Source organism: Papio anubis, chromosome 1, assembly GCF_008728515.1.
Source record: "Papio anubis isolate 15944 chromosome 1, Panubis1.0, whole genome shotgun sequence".
NCBI classification, from domain to species: domain Eukaryota; kingdom Metazoa; phylum Chordata; class Mammalia; order Primates; family Cercopithecidae; genus Papio; species Papio anubis.
Window position 1 is genome coordinate 202,456,949 of NC_044976.1, and position 18,790 is coordinate 202,475,738.

The window sequence follows — 18,790 nt, forward strand, 5'->3', positions numbered from 1 at the left end:
CACCATCTTGGCCAGGCTGGTCTTGAACTCCTGCCCTCGTGATTCACTGGCCTTGGCCTCCCAAAGTGCTGGGATTGCAGGTGTGAGCCACTGCGCCCAGCCTGGTTACGTTTCTTTAGACAGGAATGGAGCCTGAGCATCATGGTCGCTCGTGAGAAATAAAGAAAAATAGAGTGTGTGTGGAAAGCGTTCTAGACTGGTTTTTGGTTTTTGGAAAGCCTTTAGTAGGGTTGACTGTTAATTTTTTTTTCATTCCATGAGTTAATTCTTTCCTTATTTGTCACCATTTGTTATTTTCCTGAGTTTTCAAGTTCTAGATATTCACGGTTAAAAAAAATTATAAAAAAAGTAAAATAAAAATAAAAATACAATGTGAATAACTCATAATCTTATCACTAAGTTAGCCAATATTAGCTTATTTTGTTTCTGCCCGTTTTGTATACCTGGTTTATTTATTCAGTCATTCAAGATCAGGGAAAATGTTATATATAGTTTCATAGGCTTGGTGTGTTTCCCTTAATGTGATTGAGGGACATGGGAATGGTCTCACAACACGCTAATCTTCAAAGCTGGGAGATTTTAGTGGTTTCATCCTATTTCATGATATGAGTTTTCATCTTTGATTTAACAATTACTCCCTCAGTGTTGGGCATTCAGGCTCTGTATCACCATTGTAAGTAAACTTGCAACAAAGCACCCTTTATACATGAGTCCTTTTCTGTAGCCGTGATTGTTTCCCTGGGGAGGGTCTAAAAGGTGAAGTCTGAGCTGGTGGGGTGTGAACCTTCAAGGTCTTGATGGTGCGGCGTTGACTTTGTGTCCCACTGTCAGGGTGTGAGTGTGCTTATCTTGCTGCACTTTGCCAGTCCTGAGCACTCTGCTTATTTTCAACACACCTCTTTGTTTTGATTTGCATTTTTCAATTACTAATGGGGTTAAATGTTTTTCAGTTGTTCATTAAGTTTTCCTTAATTTAAATTGTTCATCCATTGCTCTTCCCATTTATTTTCTTTGGGCTTAAATAGATCTTTTATAAAGCAGATAGCCTTTTTATATTATTGATTCTATTTTTCTCAGGTTAGCACTTCACTTTGGTGATTGTTTTCCCTTCAACATAGAGAAAAGTCTGTGCCTATTCCAAATTTATATAAAATTTTACCTATATATTTCTTTTTCTGCATGCTTTTTAAAAACATTTATGTTTTCAATCCATTTGGATTTATCTTGAGTGTAATATGCTATGAGATTCTCAACTGATTTTCTTCCAGATATTTAGCCAGTTTACTAAAACTGTTAAATAACCCGTTTCTAATTAGTTTTTATGCTTAATTATATTAAAGCTATTTATGTGTGCGTGTTTATGTGTAGTGTTTCAGAGTTATCTGTTCTCTTCCATTGATCTGTTTGATCCTTGCATCAGTACCATAGTATTTTAATTACCATGGTAATCGTTTTTATTTTTCTTCTTCAAAAAATGGCCTTGTTCAGAAACTGTAATAATGGTGGCACTAGTAGTAGTAAGCTATTATTGAGTGCAAACTATGTGCCAGGCGTGAACTCATTTAATCCTCAGAACACTATCATTATATTCCTATTTTACAGATGAGGAAACTGAGGCATAGAATGGAAAGTTACTTGCCCAGGGACACACTGATTGCATAAGTGGTAGAGCTGGAGCGAACTATAGAATCAAGAGTTTATTATCCATCAAAAAAAATGTGTCATATGGAGTGATAGGAACTATAGCTATTTTGACATAACGGGTCTCTTCATTTTTCAGATAGTCTTAATTCTCCACAGCCAAAAATATGTTTCTCTTTCTCCATTTATTTCTTTAAAATTTTTATTGCTGAGGTTATTCATAGGGCCTTCCTATTTTCTGGTGCGACTGGAATTAGGATTGTTTTTTTCTTTTTTCTAATGATAAAGGCTGATAAGATAATGCTGGCCTTTTTCATAATGGCCTTTTTGACAGCTACCCTGAATGCTTTATTAAAATTTGATGCAATGTAAGATGTACCATTTTATTGATTTTCAACATATCTCCTACTCACACAAAATGGAGACAATAGATTATAATGTTTTAAAGAGCAAAGGACATCTACTCAGAGCCCTGTTTTCCAGGCGAACAGTGCCATCTTTTACAAAGATCTGTGAAAGGAAGAGTAAGCTAAAATCAGAACATCCAGGGAAAATCAACATAGTTTGAGCCTTGTATTTTCCTGTTTTGATTAAAATAAGGCTTTAAAGTATATTGTTTTTGAGAGCAGGATCTACTTTTGATTCTGAAATAGACTCTGCTTTGGGAAATCTTAGAAACTTCCTTTGAAGGTGAGAGGACTCCTGTCTAGGGAAAAGTATTTTGTGTTTGTTTTTGTTTTTTTAGACTCTTGACCTGGAAGTGTTCCATAGTGTTTCAGGCCACTTGGCTTTAGAAAGAATGCAGAAAAACCAAGTTCTATCAGGATCTATTCTTGAAAGATTGACAAGCGCCTCAGCATTGCTAGAATTTCCGTCATTGCCGTTAGCAAATGTGGCATTTGATTCTTTGTTCTCCCTCAGCTTCTGTTTCTCTACCTCATGTATTACAAGTCCATAATGCAGGATCAGCCAGGGAAATTAAAAGCTATCTGATGCAAACAGAAAATCAGTTTTTAAATTGTCAGTAAGGACATTCCTACAGTGAATCAGCTTAGGAAAATGAAGTGAAAATTCAGTATGCGGTTGACTCTGCAGTTCATTTTGCAAGATTTGTCATGGCAAATCTTCATAATTTCTATTGAGCAGAGACTGAGACTTTATTATTTCTGATTGTTGGTGAGATTCTGTGGATTTAGACGCTAAGCAAGCTTTTGCCCTGGGTTATGACACCTTCATGTCTTTCTTCTTGCAGCCTACTCAAGAAATACAGAAAAGTTGCATGCTCCTTAAGTCGCATGTCCCTTAAGCTGGACTGGGGTTGAGTTTGTGTCAACTGTTGCCGTTTTCCCTTTTCCTCACTCACTTTGTCCCATTTCCAGCACTTTCTTCTCTCTCGCCTCCCATGCATATCAGTGTAAAACCACACTCCATTAGGAGGAAGTTCATACGGGGTGAGTTGGTTGTTTTCTTGAATCTGGTACTGAGAAAGTACTATATGTGTGTTTTCTTTTTTTGCACTGATAATTTTTTTAAGTTCATTTGGATAAAATTTTACTCTTAGAGAAAGTTGTAAGAGTAAGAATAGTGCAAGAACACCTGTATACTCTCATTATCCAGAGTCACCTATGTTTATCATTTGCCTTGTTTGCTTATTCTCTCTCTCTCTGTGTGTGTGTGAGTGTGTGTGTGTGTGTGTGTATAAATACATAAGCTGGAAGGGGGCGACTATATGAGAATATGTTGCAATCATCAAGGTACTTTACTCCTAAATGTTCAGTATATTTTTCCTAAAAATAAGGATATGCTTTTACATAATCAATACAGTTACCAACCTCTGTAAATCTTACATTGAAAAAATACTTTAATCTATCATTAGTGTTTTATTTTCATCAGTTGACTTAATATTCTTTGTAACATTTCTTTTCCTCCAGTTCAACGTCCAGTCTATTGTCAGATGTTACACTTAGTTGTCACATCTCCATAACCTCTGTTAATCTGGAACCTTTCCACAGTCATTCTTTGTCTTCTAGGACACTGACATTTGTAAAGAATGTAGTTCCAATTTAATAGAACATTTCTCTTTTGGAGTTTTTCTGATGTTCCCTCGTGACCAGATTCAGCTGGAATACTCCATAAGTGGTGACGCGTCCTTCTCGAGTAGCTCATCTGGAGGCATGTGATGTTTAGTGATATTAATTTTGATTACCTGATCAAGGAATTGTCCTATTTCTCCACTGTATAGTTACTATTTTTTTCTTTGACACTAATGAGCAGTGAGTGGGGAGATAGTGTGGAGACCACGCACATCCTCCTCATCAGATTGCCCCTAGCCAATTATAATTTTATCTAAACTTTATTAGATCATCTTAAGATAAAAATAATTTTCTCTTGAGGCCTTAATTGGCAAGCAAATTTAACTACTCTCTTTTGAAATACTTTCTCCAGCAAGGTGAGCAGTAATTAACAAACATAAAATTACTATACATTGAAGCTGAACTAAAAAAAAGCCATAATGGCTGAGCATTTTTCCACTCTAAGCTGTACTTCTCTCTATTTGTATCTGGTTACCTCCCCATTAGAAAAGCCATCACCATTTTATTATAACAAAAACAATCAGTTCTTTCTCCTCTAGGCAGTTTCTAATGAAAAGGATATCAGGTATCAGAGATACCAAACATTTACCAAAAGCTTACATATTGATGAAAATTTTTACTAAGGAAGTGAATTTTTGTTTTTAAATTTGGTTTTCGTAAACACTGTCAGGTGATAAAGAAATGGCAGGAAGGTGGACATATCAGGATACCTGGTCATAGCTCTTCCACCGTCTGCACGGGGATGTGCTCCTGGTAGAGGAGAGAAGTCCTTTTACTTTCTATCATATCTGCCTACTGCTGTGGGCCATTCACTATCCATACTTGATGAAATGATTTTGGTGATACTATTCTCAGGCCCAAAATATGAGTTCTTTTTGAGTAATTTAGAGCGGTATGATTACTCCAAATAAATTGAGGTTTTGTGCATATGCCTCTGTAGATCCCTGAACACCAGAGTGCTATTCCTTCTTATTGGAGGGGAAAGCAGTTTCTCCATGGTTAGGTCAATTTCCTAGATGCTGTCCTTTATTTCAGAATGAAAGTGTGGAAGCGTATTGCACACAGGGTGTGGAAGAGAGCTTTCAAGTCAGGTGATCTCTGGTTTGACTCCAGCTCTGTCACTGTGCTCTCAGTGATTTTTGAGTAAATCCCTTAATGCCTCATTTCATTTCCTCATCTGTGAAACAGATGCTGTTACCTGCTATGTGAAGTTGCTGAGAAGACGAATGTAATGCTTGTAAAGTGCCTTGGCCCCTGGCTTCTAGGAGGTGCTCAACAGAGCAATAGCTGTGATCGTCTTCTTGAGGAGTTAATTGAGGTGATGGATGGCAGTACCTTGAGAGGAGCCTCCCATCACAATTGGGTTTGTGTTTGCCAGGGAGCTGGGGGCCAGAGTGGTGTCATAATCTGTCATGGAGTCCCAGGAGCCCAAATGTCTGGGCCAGTCCCAAGTGCTCAGAGCATGAGGAGGACAAGGAGTACTGGGCTCTCCATCTCACTGGACTGACTGTCAGCCAGTAGGTGTCATTTCAGTCTGAAGATAGCTTGGAAAACCTCACGGGCACTATTCAAGCACTCTTTGGTCAGGTGACCATGTGGGTAAGCCCGTTTGAGTCCCGAGAGGCCATTTAGGACATCCGGGAAGAGCCTCAGAGCTAGTCTGTGTGCCGGGGTGAGGATCTCTGGCACGTCCGGGGGAGCAGCTTCTGCCCAGAGTATGTGTGACTGGGGAAGGGCCAGGCTATCAGGCACCACTGGGCAGTCTAGACAGCTTGTCCTGGCTGTGCCCTGGAGACTCACAGTCCATATGCCACCAGACAGCAAAGGGATTATGAAACTTGAAGGCTTGGAATAAACACACATAAAATATGATCGGAGCCCTGTACTTTTTGCTAATGAGTTCAGTGGGTGAGGAATTGTGGGCTGACTGAGAGATGGCTGCTGTTACCACCATTTGCCTTTCTGCTTCCCCACAACTTGCTGCTGTTTGGGGGAAGGGCTGCAGTTTTGCTGCCTACCTTCTGACAGACACTTCTAATTCACTTTCATGACTTTCCGTACTTGCCGTCCCAGATGGGTGAGCTCAGGAGCTAGTCTGTGTGTCTGATATTAAAACAAAACAGTCCAAACAGTCCTCCTAAAATTAACATTAATACCACTAGAAATATCTATTATGCAGATAATTCAGAATAAGGCAAAGACCACTTTGATTAGCTTGCTCTCAGTTTGGCATTTTGGTTAAATGAAATTATTTTATGTTTATATGTTCTTTGTATTTTTAAAAGTATATATAAAAATAAAGGACTCAAAAAAATCACACTCTTTTCAGGTCTCTGATATAACTTGTACGAAGATATTTGTTGCTCTAATCTTTCTGGAAAGCAAACTAGCTGAGTGTAACCAAAGTTATAAAATTATTTGTAGCTTCTCTGATCCCTGGCTGGTCAATTTTAGGACTCTATCTAAGGAAATAGCTTCTCTCCCGGAACAGGAGAACTAAAAGTGCGCTTCGTGACTGAACATGTGTAATCAGCTGAAGTGGAAGCCTGTGAGGGGTGCAGCCAGGAAGGCTAGTGTGTTACATAGGACTGAGGTGTGGTCCTAGGAAGCAATGCTGCCTGGGTTGCCCTCTGAGGAGAGGCTGTGAGGGGAGGAAAGGGTGCTCCCCAGATGGTGTGTACACCCCAGATGGTGTGTACATCGTGATGATGACCACGTGGCTGAGAGCCACCCACAGTTTTTACACACTCCTTACTCCAGCAGCTGCAGGTGGAGTTTCTCTGGGAGCTCATTAGGACTCTCCCCACACCGGGGCGTTGGGGAGGGATTCCTGACCACCTTCGAACCTGGGCCCCTATTGTTCTAAGTCTGCGTCTCTGTCAATTTAGAACAATGGAAAGGGGGTGAATGTTTACTTACTTATTTCTTTGTTTCCCTTTAAAGTTGCTTGAATTTATATAGAAATAAAACCATGTTAAACACTATGGTGGTTCTTTTTTTAAGACCTTGAGTGTATGATCTTGTATTATTTAGAAAAGCAAGCTGAGTGTCTACGTGCTTCAGAGTAGCCCAGCATCTGACATCTTTCTCTCAATTGAATATGAATAGCTTGCATTTTTAATTAAAAATCACAGATTTATTTTTGAGATTCCTGAAGTTCCTGGATTATAAAACTCCCTAATTCTGGAGAGATTGAGGATTTTATGTAGGCTAAGGTTTGCAAATGACAATGTCCAGTTGGTAGAAAGTCATGTATGCATGTGAGTCCAAATACTTTTGTGCTGAAACTTAAATAAATGTCAGTGAGCTTTCACTAGTGAATGTTCTAGAGAATTGCAGGAAGGCTGGTTGTTGAAGAGCCACGCACTTTCTACCTGTACGTGTGTATGTACACACGGCCACGGGCATTTTACTACCCTCATGTATATAGTCAAATAAATACATGTGCATGTATACACACATTCTTTCATATCACTTCTTGTCTGATTTGGCACCTTCCAAAACTGTCATTTTGAGGTGCCAGAATAAGTTTTATTTTGGCTTTTAGATGATAGCCTCCAGAGGAATGATGTCCACAATTACTCATCATCTCTGGGGACAACAAAATGTCCACAGTACTTGAGAACAGGTCAGTTGGAGTCGCGTGCTCCCAGGAAGACAGAAACCTTCCTGTACGGTTGTCTGTTTTTATTATCATAGACGGGTGGTTGATCGCTGTTTTATTTCTCACAAATATGGCTTTCGTTTTTGGAGGAAAAACTTGGAATAAGTAGTGACTTACTTCATAGATGGTCTGCCCTTCCCCCTGACCCCACCAGTGGAGGCTGACATTGCCTCTTCCGCTCCCCACTTCTCAGCTCTGGTACATCAGTGAGTTCCTCAGGAAGGATGCAGATGAGGACAACCATGTACCTGCCCTAAGTGGGGAGACTAGGCATGTGTACAGATACACTTAATAGAGAGGCAAAAATGAAGTGTGTCAGAAACACGGAAGTGTGGAGATTATTCAGACTCTCTTGGGTGATTACAGTGGACTCCTTCTTGATCTTTTAGCTAATAAAATGAGTGGAAAAATATTTCATAAGCGTACAATATGCAGTAGGAAAATAGACTACCGCTTACTTAAAAGTCTGAAAAACACTGCTCTACTGCTTGTGTGCAATCACAACTGGGGTTTAGACACCCACTGTCTTATATTGTGTATTCCAAAAGGAGTCTAACATGTGTTTCTGACTCCACAGCCAGCAGTCTTTCTAGCACAACTTGTGATCCTCCCTGGCTTAGACTCTTTCGGCTGTGGGAGAAGATTCCCACCTCTATGTGTGCCATGGCTTTTAGGATCTGGGCCCGCAGCCCCGTCTGTCACTGGCTGTCCCTGGTTGCCACTGATCCCTACCACCAGCCACACTGTACCATACGGTCCTTAGGCTTTTGGAATTTGAACAAAATCTAGCTTAACTCATACGTGCCCTCTGGGACTGTATTGCTGTCATCGTTTAAGGAATCAGAACTGTAGTGAAGAGTACTTTGTAAATCAGCTTTACATACAGTTTTCAAAATAATCATGCATACAAACATATATAAGGTGTATTTGTCATTCACCATTCATTGAAGTGTTTATTATGTTTATTATGTCCTGTTGTGTCCCTCCCAGGGAAGAATCAACCAAAGTCCTATCTGCTTTCTCTAGGAAGGCTTTCTATAGAGGACATGTGTATTAGTTATATGTTGCTATGGAACAAGTTATTTCAAAATTTAGCAGCTTAAAATGACAAGCGCATTATTGTACACAGTATCTGAGGATCAGGAATCCATGTACAGCTTAGCTGGGGTTCTGAGGTTGCAGGCAAGCTGTTGGCTGGGGCTGTGGTCATCTGAGGCTTGACTAGGAGGGCCCTGCCTCTAAACTTGCTCATGTGGTTGCTGGTAGGTTCATTTCCTCTTGGCTGTTGGTCTGAGGCCTCAGTGCCTCACCACATGGACCTCACCGTCAGCTGCCTGAGTATCCTCACAGCATAACACGTCTCTTCCCCCAGAGTGAGTGATTCGGGAGAGGGGATCCAAGACAGAGACCAAACTTTATGTACAACCAGAAAATAAGTGGCACCCAAATACCTCGATTTAAAAGAAATGAGACTGCAAGCATGGGAGCCTTTCGTGATAATAATGGCCTCTTTTTTCCATTGTGAGCCATATGAGATTCCCTACATGCTGGGGGGCTGATAACTGCTCTGGGCAGATGCTTGTGTATTTCATGATCTGGTCCATAAGCATTGTTGGAAAGAAGTGAAAATTAAAAGGAAACGAGTCTTGGCTAAAGGGGAAAAAAAAGTAAGTACAATTGCATCCTTTAGATCTCAGATTCTCTTTCTCATGACTTTATTCCAATTTACGTCCATTACTTCCTTGAACATCCCACTGGTAGCAGGCGTGGCTGCCAGCCGCCAAGAGTCCTAATGATTCCCAGCTCCTGGGACTCCCCTTGTGCAGTCTCCTCCCTCACAGTACCAGGGTGGTCTGTGGGATGCTACCTCACTTTTTGAAATCCAGTAAAAAGGTTTCTGTCTTTTTTACCTCGTTGGTGAGTGACTGGGGAGTGGGACCCTTGGGCCCTTTGGTTAAGGTGACTCTGGTGTCCCAGTGAAAGTCTTTTGTCATTCTCAGGCTGACTGCAGCAGTGGTCCAGGGCAAAGAGTGTGTGTCATCGACGAGATTGGGAAGATGGAGCTCTTCAGTCAGCCTTTCATTCAAGCTGTGCGTCAGACGCTGTCTACCCCAGGGACTATAATCCTTGGCACAATCCCAGTTCCTAAAGGCAAGCCACTGGCTCTTGTAGAAGAAATCCGAAACAGAAAGGACGTGAAGGTGTTTAATGTGAGTACAGCCAGTCCTCCATAACCTGTGGAAATGGAGCAGACGATCTAAAATAGCAGATGGCTCTAAAATATATCTTTGGTTTTGAGTTACCATTTGTACCCTTCCATGCAGAAATATAGGTGAGTCTAATTTTCTAGAAATGTATAGAACTTAAATTATACCTCTACTTGATAAAAAACCAGACTCGCTTATGGGAGAGCCTCCTGACAGTCGCAGTTATTCTGGTTGCTTTTCTCTTCCATCTCCCCCACCAGACACTAGGACCTCTCTGGCAACAGAACTGCCTGAGCTAAGGTACTTGTTCTAAGCGTATTTCTTCTCAGATTAAAAGGCCAGGTTGGGATACAGAGGCAAATTTTTTTGTTTTAAAGGTTTCCCTTTTAAAGCTGACCCACTTCTGCTTGTGGGGAGAAGAGGCTGTGGATGCGTTTGGAGGCACAGCTTCCAGGTGCTGAAGAGCAGCACTGTCCAGTTTGAACTTCCCATAGTGAGGGAAATGTACTCTCTACATTGCTTAGAACAGTAGCGACTAGCCACATCTGGCTATTTAAATTTAATCACATTTAAATTGAATTATTTATTTAATCATTTAATAATCAAATTTAAATTGAATTAAACTTTCGGTTTCTCAGTCACTCTGACCACATGTAAGGTGCTCTGTGGCCTCGTGTGGCTGCTGCGTTCGCCAGTGCAGCTGTAGGGTCTGCTACTCAATGTGAGGCTTGCAGAATGGCAGCACAGGCATCACCAGGGAGTGGGCCTTGCCCTGGTCCAAGGAGTCACACTCCGGGGGATGGCCCCATGATCTCTCTTGGCAAGTTCTCCCGTGGTTTTTAGGTCTCCTGCACTTTGAGAAGCACTGCTATAGACCACATGTGAGAGATGAGGGGCTAGGGCTTGTTAACCAGTGGCAGTGTCTGGGCCAGTCGTAAGAGACTCATGGCATTGCTGGCACTTTATCGAAATTCTTGCCTTTCCTTCCCTGTTGTCTCTCTGTTTTCCTCTCAGTCAGATACTGCCTCTCCCCCACCCCTGCCCTTAGTTTATTTGAGTCAGTGATAGCTGTGCTCTTGGCTGAGCTCTGCTCACACGCCTCACTCCCCACCCCTAGTTGAAAAGCTCCCTGGCCCTGCAAGTGCCAAGTGAACAAGTCAGGCAGGCAGGGCCACTCCTATCAGGGGGAGTGGAGAGTGAGTACCTGGGAGCACCTTCCATCATGATCATTTTCATCACTGAGTAAAATGTCACCTTGGCCCACTGGCCCAAGTGGCGGTATCCACATGTTGCCACCAAAGAATCCTAGAGTGTGGCGGTAAACAGCCATTAAGGTTAGACCAGCCAGACTTGGAAAAATATGTGCACTTCTTCATTTATTTATTTATTCATTCATTTGGTCAATGGCGATTGAGCACCTACTATGTGCTAGGTGTCATTCTAAGTCTTGGGATACTGTGGTGAACGAGACTGACCAGGTCCCTCCTCTCATGGAGCTTACATTTGAGTGGAGGAGCTGGATACCAAAAATGTGAACAGACAAGTTAAGCAATTTCAGATACTGATAAAAGCAAAAATAAAGAAACCAGGCAATGTGGTAGTTGGGGGCAGGAGTAGCAAGGGTGATCAGGGAAGGTCTCTTCAAGGAGGTGGCATTTGAGGGCCCTGAAAAGTCTGTGGGGTTCTTCAGAGTTTCATGTCGTCTTCTCTTACTTTACATTTTTGGTTGTGATTATAGAGTTCCGTGGAAATCGAGGCAATGAAAGATCATGAAAGAAAATTAGTTTTCAGGTCAGATAGCTTCTAGGCTGGAAGACTGGGAAATAGCTAATGTTAGACTCCAGGAATTGGCTAGCTCTACAAACTAATCTCACCTAACAGTCCTAAGGAGGGATTGAAGGGAGCTGAATGTGATGCCCAGAAATAAACTTTGTGTCTTAGGATCATACCACATTTCTTCCTCTCTCTGAGACTCAAAATTATTCTCCAGGCAAGATAATCATTGCTTCTAATGATCTGTAAATAAAACAATTAGCTTTGAGTTAATTAAGTAAGAGATAGGGGCTGACAAACCCTGTTATTTTTTTGTTGCTTTGGGGTTTGTGTGGTCCTTCTGTTCCAGTTTTATTTATTTTTTTTATTTAGCTTATTTTTTTAAGGGAGAGGGACAGAGTCTTGCTCTGTTGCCCAGAGTAATCTGTGCTGGATTACAGGTGTGAGCTACTGTGCCTGGCCTTTTCCAGTTTTATAAATCAAGAATCTCATTTTCTTTTTTTCTGAGACAAGGTTAGTCTCTGTCACCCGTGCTGGAGTGCAGTGGCATGTTCTTGGCTCGCTGCCTGCTCTTGGCTTGCAGCATCCTCTGCCTCCTAGGCTGAAGCCATCCTCCACCTCACCCTCCCAAAAAGCTGGGACTACAGGCATGTGCCACCACACCTGGCTCATTTTTGCATTTTTTGTAGAGATGAGGTTTCACCATGTGGCCCAGGGTGATCTCAAATTCATGAGCTGAAACAATCCGCCTGCCTCAGCCTCCCAAAGTGTTGGAATTACAGGCATGAACCACTGTGCCTGGCCAAGAACCTCATTTTCTTTATCTGCAAACTTAGGAGTTGGATTAGATATATTTTTGGGTTCTTTCCATTGCTCACATACATGCGATAAAGTATCCGAATCCATTTTTGAGAGTGGCCTTCACATTCAGTACTTAGTCCATGGTTTAGGCACATGTGAGGCATGATCTCTGCCCTCAAGAAAAACAGACCGTGGGGCAATCAAAATCCAGGGGCAGGGAAGGGAGAGATCTGTGTGAGCAGTGGTAGTGGGGAGAGGTGTCCAAAGGAAGGGGTTCTTGAGTGGGCTCTTGAAGGAGGAAATGGGAAAAAGAAGGGAGAACATTCCAGGTAAGAAAATGAGCTATGAAAAGGGGTCAGAGGCAGCCTCCCCTTGCCACCAGCTGAACATGCATAGTGTGAAGATGAGATTGAGCTCAGGGGGAAATATACCACACAAATTAGTAATATTATCTAGACTTATTCTTCATAATGTTGGATGAACAGAGTACTTTCCAAAGAACATGGGTAGTGTGAAGATAAGACTGAGCTCATGATATGGGGGAAATATTCTACACGAATTAGTAATATTATCTAGACTTATTCTTCATAACATTGGGTGAACAGAGTACTTTCCAAAAACACCTGAAAACTCTTCCAGTGTTAGACAAGATGGAGTAGACACACTTGTGTTTATTTTTCCTGCTAATTGCAGCCAGAAACCTTGGATGTTATTTATAATACAAGCATAAGAAGACTTGAAAGGTGAGGAGAAAAAGTCTGACTGACTAGCAACCTAAGGACCTAAGAAACAACACAACAGACACAACTGAAAATCATTTGTCATGCCAAGGATCAGGAATACCTAAACCTGAGTGAGAAAAGGGCATCAGTAGGTCTCAACAGCAAGATGACTCAGATAGTGGAATTATAGGGCAAGGATTTGAAAACAGCCATCATAAAAAATGCTTCATAAAATTACAGATACATACAGATGCACATGAAACAAATGTAAAATAGTCTCAGCAAAGAACTGGAAATTTTCAGCAAAAACCTAGAAGATAGAAGAATCAAGTGAAAATTTTAGAACTATAAAATACAATAGCCAAATAAAAAAGTCACTGATTGGGCTCATCAGCAGAATAGAGATGGCAGAAGAAAGAATCAGTGAACTTGAAGGTAGAACAATAGAAATTACCTGACAAAGAGCAGACTTAAAAGAAAAAGAAATGAACAAAATTAACAGTTTCTGGGACCTGTAGGACTATAACAAAAGGCGTGACATTCACGTCATTGTAGCACCAGGAGAGGAGTGTGGGGCTGAAAAAGTGTTTGAAGAAGTAATGGCTGCATTTTTGTCATATTTGGCAAAAGACATAAACCTACATTTTCAGTGAACCCCAAGAGGATAAACTCAAATTCATGCCAAGACATACCATAGTCAAACTTCTGAAAATTAAAGTCTTGAAAGCAGTGAAAGGAAAGCAGTACCTTACCTATAGGGTAAAAACAATATGAGTGACAGCAGATTTCTCAGGAGAAACCACGAAGGCCAGAAGGAGGTGGTACAACATTTTCCAAGTGTCGAAGCAACTGTCGACTCTTAATTCTATAAGACATTCACAGATGAAGGAAAACTAAGGGAATTTGTTGTAATAGAACCGCTCTAAAAGAATAGCCAAAGGAAGTTCTCTTATCAGAAAGGAAATTGTAAAAGGAGACCTGGAACATCAGGAAGGAAGAAAGAACAATGGGAAGAGTGAAACTGTGAGTGAGTGTAGTGGGCGTTTCTTCCTCTGTTGAGTTTTCAAGAATTATGTTTGACAGTTGAGGCAAAATGATAACATTCTCTCATGTGTTAAAAAAAAAAATAGCTGAAAAAAAGAAAAGAAAGAACAGTACCTAAGAAGGAAAATAAAATCTCACTGATACAACCTTTGGCACCTCCTATTACCTAGTAAAGCATCAGTAGAAGAAATTGGTGATGGAGTATTTTTATTCATCTATTCGGTAAATATTGAGCACCCACTGTATGTCAGGTACTGTTCTATTCACTGGAGTTGTAGCAATGAACAAAAGAGAGGGAGAACCAGACATCGTTTTATCAGTAACCCAGTCCTGCCATAACTCCCTCCCTCCCACTGTAATGGCATTAATCCATTCATGAGGGATTGCCTCATTCATGGGGGAATGCCCCCAGGACCTAATCACCCTTTAAAGGCCCCACCTCTATTTGCATGGGGGTTAAGTTTCCAACACATGAAATTTGGGGGACACAGTCAAATCATAGCAGGTGACTAACGGGTTCTTCGATAATTTGTTTTTCAGAACTCTAAGAGGTTATTACCATTGTGTCCCATTGAGTTTTATCCCATTGTATCCCAATGAGTGTGTCATTGATTGATTTTGCTGCCTTCTAGTTAATGTCATAACATTGACAATGTTATCAACAACTTTAGATCTTTTTCAAGCTGGCAGCTTCATAGTATGACTAAGCCTTTTGTTTAGACCATGGGGTGCACATGTTCTTGGCAGCAGTGAGTGGATATTATCTGGTCTTCCAGGCTGTTTGCATGCTACCTCACTGCCTTCTAACTTGTATGATATGATCAGTGGCTGTATGCCCTGCTCAGTCTCCCCTTCCCGCTTCTTGGTTGTTGAAGAAGTTGAGGTGGTGATATCACAAGTTTGGCTTCCCATCTGGTTGGCCTAGGTACTGCAAGAGATAGTACTTGACTGATCTGCTGGGCACAGATGCAATACGAGGTACTGGGTCCTGCTTATGTTCTGACTTTGACAACCCCAAACCTGAAAACATGGATGAAACAGGCCGGGGAAGAAATGCTTCTTAGTATATAACTACATGCAAGAAAGCAAAACAAAACCACAGGCATTTCCTTGAAACTGTGAGAAGGGCCCCCAACATTCCTAATAAGCAAGGGATTGGATCTGGAGGTCACAGGATGAATGAGATGTGGCTTCTGACCCCATGGAGCTCACAGTCTTATCTTGACTGTGCCCAGTATAAATTCTTACCAAGGGCCCTCCTACAGCCACTGGGCAGGTGCAGGGGTTCAGGTTCACTCAGCTTCCTTTCTTTCTCTTAAGGCTCCAGTGCAGAAAGAAAGAATGGTTGGGATTACCTTTTTCTTTCTGCAGTGTTCTTTATTTCCTTTTCCTGTTCCCAGCTCCCAGTTCCCTCTTCTAATTAGCCTCTCAGGAAAGACTTTCTACAACCAAAATTCTGGCTGTTGAATAAAAAGTAGACTAGAATTTCACATAAGGCAAAGACTCCTGAGGCTGGCAGATGCTGTGATCCTCGTTCTTGCGTTTGGGAGTGTGCCTTCCTCATACAGGGAATATCATAACTGAATACTGTGGAGAGTTTCACATCAACATCTTACTGCATAATTTTCAGAAGTAATCTTAGGGAAATCAAAGGGAGTATCAAAATATTAATATTGGAGTGTTTGTATTCTGCTCATTAATTTTCAAATTAATTTTTAATTTGTAATTGATATAATTGTACATATTTATGGGGTACAGTGTGATGTTTCAATGCATACATACACTGTATAATAATCAAATCAGGGTAATTTCCATATCTGTCACTTTAAATTATCATTTTTTGTGGTGATGACATTCAAAATCTTCTCTTGTAGCTATCTTGAAATATACACGACCTTGTTATTTGCTCTGTAGTCACCGTACTGTGTGATGGAAGACCAGAGCAAATTCTCCAACTGTGTGTCACCGTCCACTCTCACAGAGCCTGGCTGGTCAGCAGCTACTGCAATCACTGCTGAACTCAGAGTGGACGAAAAGGGCCCCCGTGGTGCCCACCTCTGTGTTGCCTCCTTTCTACCTCAGGTAGATTCCTTGGTTGCAAACAACAGGAATGGACTTTGGCTAATTTAAGTGAAAACAGCATCAAAAAGCCTTACAGGCTTTGGAGCTGTCCCGTGAAACCGAAGGAGAAGCTGACCGTCCTCATTTCAAGTGGAGCCAGAGCTGCCCGGGATTGACGCAGCCAGGACCAGTGGAAATGGGATCGGCTTCCGGCTGCGTGAGCTCACTCCTCTTGGGGTGCAGATGTCAGAGAGGTTGCCAGGGCCTGGCTTGCCCACTCGTTGGCTGGGGGCAAGTTTCCTAGACCGGGCAGTCTCCGAAAGACAATCAGAGCATTCTTCCAAGAAGGGTGAGCAGACACCAGGAAGCAGAATTGACGAGGTCCGCTCTGCATCTCCTCCTCGGACATGTATTGGCACCTACTGTATGCCAGGCCCCCTCTTCAGATACAACCACCCTGAACCTCAGAAGGCTTCCAGATGCACTCCCCATTCTTACCAGGAACCTTGGCTCAGCTCCTTCTCCGTGGCTCACCTGTTGAAATTACGTCCAGGCATAAGCAGCCCTGGAAGACTTTCCTGCCCCTGACCCCCACACACGCCCCTGTTCCTGCCTGCCCCCCCCGAGACTCCTTCATTGTCCTCGTGCATGCCTGTCCCGCCCTGGTCTGCGAGCTCCATGAGGTCAGGGTCCTTACCTGTGGTACTTCTCTATTCGCATCTCCGTGCCTGGCTGCTGCTTGCCCTTCCACCCAATCAGCGTGTGTGGAGCGGATGGATATTATATGGGCCAAGCAGGAAGGCGCCACGATGGGAGCAGAGATGGCCCTTCCTTCACCCTGGGGCACTCGGGATGGTGTGGTAGTGAAAGAAAAATAAACAGATCATCGGGTAAAACTCCGGCGAACTCTGTTGCTTTTGTTTGTTTTGGTAATGGTGTAAGTGATGGAGAACACACTGCGGTCAGGAGGCCTGAGTCACAGTCTCTACGGAGGCACCCTCACTTCTCTGGCTTTTCCACTTCTCCATCTTTCAAATGGGCACTTGAAGTTTGTGGAGAGGCGAGTAGATGACTGAGCATCCCAGAATTCTGGGTGCTTCGCTGCTGCTCTGCTGGCTGCTCTCCCGGGCCCCGCTGGCTCCCAGGCTCTCCTCCTCACTTCACTCTGACAGTTCAGTTCCTTCCATTCAGGACAGGTCAGGCTCAGGCATCCTGCCCGGTCCTGCGTGCCCATCATCTGTCCCGGTATGCCTCATAGGGCTCACTTCACAGCTCTCCCCATGGTTGGCTGAAATCTGTCTGGGATCCAAACCCACTTTGACTTTTCGAGCTGTCACTTGGCAGAAACTGATGCTGGGACTCAGTGATACCTGTCCTGTTTCTGAGTGCTCCTGAGGAGCTGGGCCTCCTCCCTGGGTGACAAAACATACCTCACCCTCTCCCAGCCTTCCAGGCTTTTCTTTAAGACTGAAGAAGAGGAAAGGAGCTCTGAAGCCTGCTCTCTCGCTTCTTCCCACAGGTCACCAAGGAAAACAGAAACCACCTTCTGCCAGATATCGTGACGTGTGTGCAGAGCAGCAGGAAGTGAAGACACGTGCGTTCCTGCCTCCCTTGAAGGAGTGCCCAGTTCAAGAGGAGCCCAATGGAGCCCTCCTGTCGAGGCTGTATGCCTATGGGGTTATGGAACCTTGTGGGCTTTTCTAGAGAAAACTCAACAGCTGTTTTCCATAAAATGTTTAAAAGATCAAATTAGCCTTAATGCTGGATTGTCTGTACAAGATGAACAATCCATTGTGGCTTATTTATGCTTAAAGATTTCTCGTTTATTTCCTCGTGCAGTCATGCACATGATTTGGGTAAATTATGAGATGAGAAATGGTTTTCAGAGTATTAGATGGAATTCGCCCCTGTTGAAGTTTATAAATGTGTTCAGGGGAAGGGGGAGGAAAGAGTTCACTGCCTAATCTGTTTTGCATGTCATGAAAATTAAATTCCTCTCCAGGTGTAGCTTCAGTCTCATGCAACTTAAAGTGATAACAGTTAATTTGGTTTTTTAAAAAATATTATTCCAAAAGAAAACCATTTTAGGTTATCTCTGCCAGCTCTTACTGTTCGTTTCCTTACTGCTTAATAAATATAAAAATAAATCTGATGGTTTCAGACAGGAGGCATTGTGTGGGAGGAATGTACAACCTTTAGAAGTGTTGATAGCATCTGATATTCAGCCGACCAAATGACAAGAGCTCAGGCCCACAGGTTTGCACAAGAGCACTGCTTTGCCTTAGTTTACTCGGGAGCAATTTTGAATCTTTCTATGCCTAGTTTCCCTTCCAGAAAAGCAGGGAGTGACTGTCATCTCAGGAGAGTGATGTCACAACCACGGAAGGAAACCGTCAACCATTCCACACAACTGTGGAGAGTGCCTAGTGCCAGGGGCTGGGCTTTTCAGGAATAATGGTGTAGAAATGTGGAGCTCAGCCCACAACAGGGGTACTATAAAAATAAAGTAGGCAAGTAGAAAAGACCACTGAAACCCCAGAATTGATAGAGGATAAAAACTTCCCTCCACGTGGTGGATGGTAGTGGAGTGATAAACAGTTCAGTGTTTTTAGGTCATTTTTGGTGAAGATCTATGAATTTCCAGGATTTTAAAAAACAAATTAGCACTGGCTACAAACCCACTGGCATAAGCGGCAGTGTGCTTTCTCTCTAACTGTGGACAAGTCGGGCATGTGGGGGGTGAGGTGCCCTGGGCTGGGCCTGGGGCACAGTGAATGGGGCAGA

At 42.5% G+C, this 18,790-nt stretch overlaps 1 protein-coding gene across 1 annotated transcript in view; it reads left to right on the top strand.

Moving 5' to 3' along the window:
- Positions 1-18,173, top strand: part of NTPCR (nucleoside-triphosphatase, cancer-related) — a 28,719-nt gene extending 10,546 nt beyond the window's left edge. The window contains exons 4-5 of the mRNA XM_003893760.4: positions 9,399-9,608; positions 17,526-18,173. Coding sequence (XP_003893809.3) covers positions 9,399-9,608; positions 17,526-17,594 — 279 coding nt within the window. The 3' untranslated portion in view covers positions 17,595-18,173. The remainder of the gene's footprint in view (positions 1-9,398; positions 9,609-17,525) is intronic.
- Positions 18,174-18,790: the final 617 nt, after the last annotated feature.